Consider the following 10,314-nt stretch of genomic DNA (forward strand, 5'->3'; position numbering starts at 1 on the left):
CAACGAACAGCAAAGAACTTTTCCAAATGAACTGATAAATAGCGAACAAAAGTGTTGTGGACTCCTATTTTCCAATTAATTAGTACTGTCGATATTGCCTCTAGAGGTGATCCGATGGCCGCTCTTTTTAGTATGTGCGGACCAAACTCCAACTGGATACGTCGGAGCACTCGATTTCAATACTTCAATGTACTCGATTTATTTTCTTATTTCGCACGGGTATTTTAGTTATGCAGTAGCGCTCGTTCGTAGTGGTCTTCAATCACCCGCCATGTTAGATCTGTGGTGCCACAGATCTAACATGGCGGGTGATTGAAGACCACCGACACCGCTACCTTCCCGGAGAGCTGGAAGCACGCCGAGCTCAGCGCCCTACTGAAGAAACCAACAGCGGACCCCACCGACCTCAAGAACTACCGCCCCATCTCGCTGCTCCCGTTTCCTGCTAAAGTCATCGAGAAGACCGTCAACAAGCAGCTGGCCGCCTTCCTCGAGACGAACGGATCCCTCGACCCCTCGCAGTCCGGCTTCCGGGCCAACCACAGCACTGAGACCGCCATGATCGCAGCCACAACAGAGGAAGAGCGGCCCTCATCCTTCTAGACCTCTCCGCGGCCTTCGACACTGTCTGCCACCGTACCCTAGTACAGCGCCTCAGCAACGCCGGAGTCCAGGAGAAGGCACTGGAGTGGATCATCTCCTTCCTCGCTGGAAGGACACAGAGAGTCTGCCTCCCTCCGTTCAGATCTGAAGCCACCAAAGTCATCTGCTACGTTCCTCAAGGCTCCTCACTCAGCCCAACCCTCTTCAACGTCTACATGAGCCCCCTCGCAGACATCGCACGCCAGCAAACCTCAACATCATCTCCTACACCGACGACACCCAGCTGATCCTCTCCCTCACCAACGACCCCGCCACCGCCAGAGCCAACCTTCACAAAGGGATAAAAGAGGTAGCCGAATGGATGAAGAACAGCCGCCTGAAACTGAACTCGGACAAAACGGAAGTCCTCATCCTTGGATCCTCAACCTCCGCCTGGGACGACTCCTGGTGGCCCCCCACTCTAGGCAGCGCACCCAAACCAACAGACCACGCACGCAACCTGGGCTTCATCCTGGACTCCTCCCTCTCCATGACCAGACAAGTCAACGCCATCTCCTCGTCGTGCTTCAACATCCTGCGCATGCTACGTAAGATCTTTCGGTGGATCCCCTCCGAGACCAGGAAGACGGTCACCCAGGCCCTCGTCACCAGCAGTCTGGACTACGGCAACTCCCTCTACGCCGGAACTACCGCCAAACTCCAGAAGAGACTCCAGCGGATCCAGAACGCCTCAGCATGACTCATCCTGGACATCCCCCGCCGCAGCCACATCTCCGGATACCTGAGAGACCTGCACTGGCTCCCGGTCAACAAGAGAATCACCTTCCGACTCCTCACCCACGCACACAAAGCCCTACACAACCAAGGCCCAGGATACCTCAACAGCCGCCTCAACTTCTACGCTCCCAAACGCCAGCTTCGATCGACTGGCCACGCCCTCGCCGCCGTCCCCCGCATCCGAAGAGCCACCACTTGGGGACGGTCCTTCTCCTACCTCGCCGCCAAGACATGGAACTCCCTACCGACCCACCTCCGCCTGACCCAGGACCACCTCGCCTTCAGGAAGCAACTCAAGACCTGGCTGTTCGAGCAGTAGCGGACCCCCCCTCCCCCAGCACCTTGAGACCCTCTGGGTGAGTAGTGCGCTATATAAATGCTGTGATTGATTGATTGATTGATTGATTGAGAGAAGAGATTGAACAAGAAGAAATAATTGCTGATGAGATATCAAGGGAGAGTTCTAAAAGCAGTAAAAGTTCAGCAACTGGAAGTCAAGATCCTCTTGGGTAGAAAAAGATTGAAAATGAACCTGAAATATCTATGAATGAGGTGGAGAATGCACTGCAGCAAGTAAGACAGAAAACTGCTAATCTGAAACTACTAATACAGCAAATGAATGCAGATCAGAAAGACATTTTTGAAGAGTTAAAATGAAAAGTAAAACATGGATTTCTGAATTAGAAAAAAACGCTTGAATGTTGTACATATAAACTAGTTCTGTTGGCATAAGTGGTGAAGCTGGAACTTAAAAAAGCTTCTCGATTAACAAGTTACCTACAGAAGACAACTGATTCCAGTCTGTTGTGTGTAGTCACTGCACCAACAGACTTGTCTGCTCATAATGTTAAAGGAGTTACCCTTCATCGATTATTAATGCTGCCTGTTGAACGTGACAACAAATTACAATACAAAGAATTATCCGGTGGTGCTTGTCATGAAGTGGCAAGAGTATTAAAGAAGCAAAAGCTAATAATTATTGATGAAGTTAGCTTGGTGTCTAACCTAATGCTAGCTTTTATACATTTAAGAATGCAGCAAATATTAAAACTGACTACGATGTATGTTTTGAAGGAAACATTTATTAGTCTTTGGTGACCTGCTACAACTAACTCCTGTAAAAGGACACCCTGTATTCAAGAAACTACTACATATTGAAACAAGGAATAACTAGGACGAATTGGAAGTTTGAACATTTGGGAAAACTTTCAATACAAAAAGTTATTCCAAAATATGTGCCACGCATCAGATATCCATTATGGAAAAATACTAAAGGACATAAGAGTGGGAGTTCTCACAAAAGAGGGAAAGACGGTATTACAAATCCGTCTCATCAAAAATGTGTTTCCAATGATGTTTCAGCTGCTGATGCAATGTATAATTTTGTTAAGGAAGAGAAGTCTATTGTTGGTTTAATGCCAACTCTTGAGGAGTACAGTAAATTCAATGAACAATTATTTCAACTGGAAAAAGAAGAGATCATCTCAATTAGAGGAAATGATAAAATAGAACACTAAGGAGTCACAGTGCTACTAACAGAGAAACTATAATCAAAATTGGAATGTTATGAAAAGTCTGTATTGAAAACAGAACAATTTGAAAAACAGTTATGTATCTGTAAAAATTGTTGTGTAATCTTACGTCATAATTAAAATTTTGAAGGAGGACTAGTGAATGACGCAATAGGTAAAGTTATGAAATTTATTTATTGTCCAAACAAAAATTATGTGGCACACTTAGCTATAAAATGTGATGATATTGCTGAAATTAAGCAGATTGGTAGATGGATTGTTTGTTTACCACTTGTTAAAGACTTGAATGTCCAGCGAAAGCAGTTCCCAGTGTCTTAAGCGTATGCAGTAACTATTCACAAATCGCAGGGCTTAAGTGTAGATACAGGTCTTGTTGATATTGGTAGAAGTGTATTCAAAGAAGTAATGTCATATGCTGTTTTCTCATGAATTAGAGCATTCTCTAGTTTATTTCTAATTGATTTTGATGCGAAGAAATTAAGTGCTGATGTGAGCTATGTAACAGAGTATAATCGGTTAGGAGCTCAATATGCTCCTCATTTAGGCCAGTATACTGTGGTTCAAAAAGCACAACTGTGTTCAAAATGGGAAATATCAAAGAAGTCTATCAGAGTTGAACAGAAAGATGAACAAAAAGAAAATCAACATGTAGGAAAGAAAAGAAAACTACAGCACAATGAGGAAACAGAAAGCTATCACTTTCTTAATAATTCTGGAGTATACTGCAGTTTTTTTGGACATGAAACAGTAGAGGCTTAGAGCGAAGGTACGCCAGGGATTACTTGACTTGAGCATGGTTTATGAATGGCACTCAAGGTGGAGTTACGTGGAACGAATTTGTACATCACAATATGTTTGTGAAACAGCGGCAAGGGTGTGGTGAATTTATATTCAAACTCATTTGGATACTTTGGCACAATTATTTTAAACTAATGTTTTGACATTTTTTACGGGTCGGCACGGATGTTAGCATGCAATGGGACTTTCATCCAAGTATTATGTAATTTTCTTGAAACTGTGGATATCGTTTATATTACAATTATGATTTTTTTTGTGTGTGTTCCGGCGGGTGGCCAACAATTATTTTACATTTATCATGAATTTGCTCCCCTGAAGAAGGGTTCTTAGAACTGGAAATGCATTAGGGCCTTACTATTAGTATACATGTTGAACTGTTTATGAATTGCTATAAATAATTTATGCATGCACAGATGTTCAATTCAGGAGAATGATCAATTATATGAATACATGTTTATGTACTGAATTGGGAATGAGTAATATTTGAAAATACAACACCAGCAAATAGAGCTTGTTTTTGTGTTGAATATCAAGTATTTTGTTTCACATTATTTCAAGTTTAGTTGAATCATTTTGAACTCTTCTGGGTCATTGCATAGTACGCTTTGCACAAAGTGTACAGGTTTATATGCACTAAGCTTAGCAATTCATTTTCAGGCACAGCGGCAGAGTCCATGCACGAAGCAGCACACATTGATTAATCGAGAAATAGCATATAATTGAATAGTAGTTGAGAATATGGATGTGCTGGTTGAATCATCCACATTGCTCTCCACAGCTACTACTTGGATAGCTTTCTAAGGTTGTCTGAGACCTCTTAACTCATCATAAGGGTTGTCTGGACTGGTGCAGGGTGCCCACTTACATTAGTGGACATCATTAAGGCGCACCCTGTGGTTCCCAACAAAACACACTGGGTGCTCTGGGTAGAACCAGGAGACACAAGTAGATGTGGCTGGACCCCGGGGTTGAGTTCCATGGGACCAAAAGTGGCCTGGTAAGGGAGGTACACATGTCCTCCCCTCCCACATTGCACTAGAGGCAAAGCCGAGAGCAGAAAAACAAGCAAAAGAGCCAAAGCAGATGAGGGCAAAACCGTAGGCCAGAAAAACGAGCTGATACAGCAAAACAGAGGGCAGAAAAACAAGCATAAAAGGTAAAACAGAGCAGAAGAGGGCAAAACAGAGGGCAGGAATACAAGCATAAAAGGCAAAACAGAGGGCAGAAAATCTAGCAGAAGATGCAAAACAGAGGGCAGAAAATTGAGTAGAAAAGGCAAAACAGTGGGCAGAAAAAACAAGCAGAAAAAGGCAAAAAACAAGGCAGAAAAATGTGTAATAACGGCAAAACAGAGCAGAAGAGAGCAGAACAGAAGGCTTAAAAGTGAGCAGAGAAGGCAAAACAGAGGGCAGGAAAATTAGCAGAAAAGACAAAACAGAGCAGATGAGGGCAAAATGGAGGGCAGAAAAACGATAGAGTCTAATCTATCGCAAACCACAACAACATCCTTTGTCAACCTGGAAAGAGGCTTTAGTGCAGAGATCAGTTTTAAACAAACCACTACAACACACACCCAGTAGAGAGGTCTTAGCAGACAGGCCACTGTCACAAACCACTAGTAAAATTATTCTTCATCCTGGAGAAAGGTGTCAGCATAGAGGTCAGCCTGTTACAGATCACTACTACACTAAGCCATCATCCTAGAGAGGACTTAGTGAACAGATTAATTTGATTGAAAAAATATACTACACGCCTTCATCACAAAACGAGAGATCTAAGCAAAGTGGTCAACAAAAGTTTACTCAGTTAACAATATGGAGTGAAGTCTCAATGAACAGCTTAGACTGTAAAGAACTACCATACACATATATCAACAGGAAACATATGACAGTTTATAGGCTAGTTCACTCATAAATAGTATGGGTGCTTTAAAATGGGATTGTGGTTAAGATGATATATGTTAGAAATAAAAACACTCAATTGTAGTACAGAAAGAATAGTAAGTAAACTGATGTAGTTACAGTAAATATGTCTTTCAGTATGCCAAACGTTTGTGAAGCACTCAACTCATTGGATGATGTCATCAGTGATATCACTGCACATGTCATGGGTGATGTAATATGTGAGATCATAAGCAGTGCATTGCAGGAGGCATAAGTTATAGTTAGCTCAGGTAACTACAACTGCTGAATCTCTATGGTTTTGTGTGTGTGAAATTAGCTTTAGGAGTTAAGCTAATAAAAGTGGCGTTGAAGAACAAAATGTGCATTTAAAAATAGCATAATATATTTACTCTACATGCTAGTATAGGAGAAATTTCGCTGTAAAAGCTTATTATGAAGATGATGTATAGTCATACAAAGCACTGAAAGTAGGGTCAATGTATTTTACTATTGAGAGATACTATGAGCAGTGATGTGGTGCAGACTGTACTTTGATGGTTGATATGAGTCACAAGCCGCAGCTGGAATACATCTTGATATGAAGTAAGACTGTGTTTTTGTTTTTTTAAAGAACAATATTCCACAAACCACCATATCTGACCACAAACTAAATTAAACCAGCAATTATTTTTAAAGACACAAAGAAAATATTTGCACATTGGTTCGAACAACATGAATACCATAACTCAAAATGAGTCTCCCCGGCCCACTTTTTAAACTCGTCCAAATGCTCCTTCGGCCCAGTGCCTTTCAAGTAGAAGTTCAAAGCTAGCAAAATCAAATAAAATCAAATAGTGACTAGGTCTGGGCGAAACAAAAAACCCGATATTACGCTATTATGCCATGTTTCGTAATTACGCTGTCATTCACAGCGACATTAATGTGTAGGAGCGCAGGAACAATATAAGCAAATAGAGCGTAAGCAGCTGTTGTTTGTGACTGTTTTGTACATTTCCCAGTAAAATATAGCGCTGAATGATGGATTTGCAGTTTACATCATTATCTGCAATTTCACCACATTTTTTCTGAAATTTCATGTAATTACGCAAAAGCAAGTTACGCTCACCCTTAATATTAATGGTTGCATCACCAAATGATTCCTGGTCTTGCTTTTAAGAAATGTTTATGTTCTTCTTCGCCAATATACTGTACAAAACTCCAAAATGAGTGGTAGAACTAGCAGTGACAATATGGTCACAAACCCTTTTCCCATTTAAATTTCGAGTCTTTTAAAGCTTTCAGAACAACAACCAAGTTTAAAACAGAAAAAGTAAACGCAACAAATGATCCATTCTTTTGAGCTATACTCTTCTGTAATTGCACATTTGCCGACTGCTTTGGCAGGTTAAATATTTACGTTCTTGTTTACCTCGGATCCTGCTGAACTCTTTCTCTCTAATGTCTTTAATTTTGCCCCCGTAGCCGTAGCCTCGGGTCGTTGGCAGGCCTTGGAAGTATCTGAAAGAGAGCAGCTCGTCCCAGGTCTTGGAGCCACTGCTGTGATGGTGCTGTGGTCTTTCCATTGTGCTCCCAAGGTTGCCAGTGTACAACCAGGCAGTAGTGACAGAAAACCTCCGTTGTTCGCTTGCGGCGTTTAGAGGTTACTTTTATGAACAGGATGATGACATGTAGGTGGGGCCAGAAGAGCACACACCCAGACTCAGCCCTGCACGTGGTGATTTATTGCAGTCTGCTGCAATCCTCAGTCCACCGCGCGAGTGACTGACATGACTGATGTAGATTACACACTTTAAAGTCACTAACGCCCCTGTCCTCCCTCTGAGGAGACAAAGGTATAGTAGGGGCAGCTGCGATTGGCTCGTAGCCCTAGTGACAACCCATAATTAATGTTTACGAGCTCGCAGGTCAACCAAACTCTTGAAGATGGTGAGTGACCTGTCACTGTATCAGTTTTGACCTGGCCTGCCTGAAACATAATGGAGCAAAGAGTGGTTGGATTTGCAACCAGGCTTGTGAAGTTGTTTTGATACAAGTTCTGCTGTTAAGGAAAAGATCCAGATAGCAGACCCTATACCGGTAGAGAACATTTTTCACTGATGCCCGACAATTTTGGAACTGCCCTAGGCAAACATATAACTTTTGCACCGGTCAGTTTGGTCAGCAGTGCAAATGTGTTCAGCTCCTGGACAACATTTGTGGAAGCCTGCAAACTTGTCTGGCAGCAGGGCAGGTTGCATTATCTGGGCACAATGACTATCAGGCCAATTTCATTCCAGAAGAGTGACATATAAATTTAAAGTTCATTTCAGTAAGTATAAATGATACTCCTAATCCTGCCGCTTACCCATTATCATCTATTGTTGGTGAGGAGCTACCTGATGAACAAAGCAAAACTGCTTCTACAGTTTTCGAAACCGAGCTATGGGGCAGATTTATGTTAACTGGCGCATCCCGAGGGATGCGCCAGTTAACGTGCGCCACAGTGCGCCACAGCTACGCCACCCATGGTGCGCCGCATTTATAATGCGGCGCACCATGGTGCAAAAACGGCACAGATGCGTGACGCATCTGTGCCGGAAATGTGGCGCATTGCTGTAGTTGCGTCGCAAGCGCGACGCAGCTCCAGCAAGGCTCGGGGTGCCCCATCTACACAATGCTGCATCAAGACCTACGCCTGCTTCAAGCAGGCGCAGGGTTTTGACACAGCATTGGCCTGAAAGTGACTGAGTGAAATCTGATAGATTTCACTCAACCACTTTCAGGAGGCGTTCCTGCGCAGATGCGTCACGCATCTGTGCCGTTTTTGCACCATGGTGCGCCGCATTATAAATGCGGCGCACCATGGGTGGCGTAGCTGTGGCGCACTGTGGCGCACATTAACTGGCGCATCCCTCGGGATCCTCGGGTTCCTAGATGCGTCACGTTGTAAATAGGGCGCATTGTTTGCGCCGCAGTTGCGTCAAATAAAGTGACGCAATTGCGGCGCAAGGGCATCATAAATCTGCCCCATAGTCTATAGATGCTGTGCACATAAGTGCTCACCACTATTCCTGAGTGTAAGCACACACTCACTAGTTCTCGTTTTCTGAATTGTGTGGATCGAAATACACTTCTCTAATACTCAGTAATTCTTAATGCTGTGACGTTCACTATAGCCTTTGATCATTTTTTATTTTTTTTCTGCAGTTTTTCCCTTTGACCTCTTATTCCTTAAGATCAGGGGGATGATGTCACATTGTTCTGACTTCAAACAGTGCAGTAGATGACCCACATATCCTCCGAGTGCGTACCTGGTACATGCCTGCACTTTGTTATACCACTGAGGCAAGGCCCCCTCATGTAGCGCTTGGCTTGCAAGTGGCTTAAGAGAGCACCAATTCATCAGGAGACATTAGATTTCCTGTTTTGGAAGAAGAGTAAGGAAGAAAGAGCAGAAGGTAAATTCATAAAAAAACAAAAACATAGAAAGCATATTGTAGGAAACAAAGTCATGGAAAACTTTATTTGTGGAAAGTCACTTATAATGAAACACCAAAACATCGAAAATCAGTGGAAACATTTTTATTGAAATGCATTTAAATTGAAAATGTAAGGGTGCATTTAAATGAAAACACAGTTCAATCGAAACTATAGTACGATTATTATTTAGTGTCATTAGTTATTTATTTAATTTTAAACAACAAAGCAACAATTGCAAAATGTTTATATTTTAATAATGGCAGTCAGTATTAATAGATCCCCGGAACAGTTTATTGTAAAACCGGCAGGAAAGTTGAAGTACCCGTGCAGCGCCCACAATTTTCAAAGACAGTGCAGACAAGTCCCGACAGTTTGCACTTTGATACTGAGTGCATTATAGAAAACTTTCTCTTTGTAACTTTTCTCTCTGCTGTAGATGTACCCTCCTGAAGTTAACAACACTGTACCCCTCTGGCAGTTAATACATTTTAGTTCCATTTCTTATCAGAGCTGTTGGCACCTGAAGAGAACACACAAAATATAGTTGGTCTATTCTTGTTACTGCAGGGAAAAGGAACATTACAGTTAGAGCAGATTTGAGATTTCTCTCTGCAAATGGGTAACTTTATCTTTTGTGTGACTGATGGAGCTTACAGAAGTCTTGTGGTACTGCTCCCTCTGCTGCCTAGCAGTTAGAATGGCAGTTGATCTGACGAAAGATCAACATTCCAAACTGCTGCTTCACAAGTACGACGAAAAAATAGTAACTGTGAAACGGAATAAAAAAAAGCCTTTTTCAACAATAAAACCTATTCCTTCAAAAGGTTTCAATAAAACAAACCAATGTTAAAATCATAATTTGATAAGTACTTTTGATGGAGCAAGGATTTGCACGTGAAGCGCCTTGCCCCGTGCAAGAACCTCGCCAAATGTATAACATTACTAAAATTCATTATTGTCGTTTATTACACGTTTTTCCAAACACGCGGGTGTCCCCGGATGCTTGCCTGTATGTCTTTTCCATATTAACGAAGCTTGCGCTAAGGAAAATGGCTGCTTCGCTGAAATTCAGTCTGCGCATGCGTCGGTCATACCCATGTGATGTCACGCACTCGCATTCTGGAGGGAGTTCTGTGCACATGCGCATTGTTGCTAATATGGCCGCTTGACTCTCACCACGCTCTCTGCTATTGCTGCTGCTTCAGCCTATCTATCTTTTCGCACTAAAACCTTAATGCTAT

The 10,314-nt window shown here is 42.6% G+C and overlaps 1 protein-coding gene across 1 annotated transcript in view; it reads right to left on the reverse strand.

Annotated features, from left to right (window-relative positions):
- LOC147723040 (molybdenum cofactor sulfurase-like) overlaps window positions 1-7,182 on the reverse strand; it is a 577,064-nt gene extending 569,882 nt beyond the window's left edge. The window contains exon 1 of the mRNA XM_086965413.1: window positions 7,023-7,182. Coding sequence (XP_086821539.1) covers window positions 7,023-7,176 — 154 coding nt within the window. The 5' untranslated portion in view covers window positions 7,177-7,182. The remainder of the gene's footprint in view (window positions 1-7,022) is intronic.
- Window positions 7,183-10,314: the final 3,132 nt, after the last annotated feature.

The sequence above is a fragment of the Lissotriton vulgaris genome, chromosome 4_1 (assembly GCF_964263255.1).
Source record: "Lissotriton vulgaris chromosome 4_1, aLisVul1.2, whole genome shotgun sequence".
Lineage (NCBI taxonomy): Eukaryota > Metazoa > Chordata > Amphibia > Caudata > Salamandridae > Lissotriton > Lissotriton vulgaris.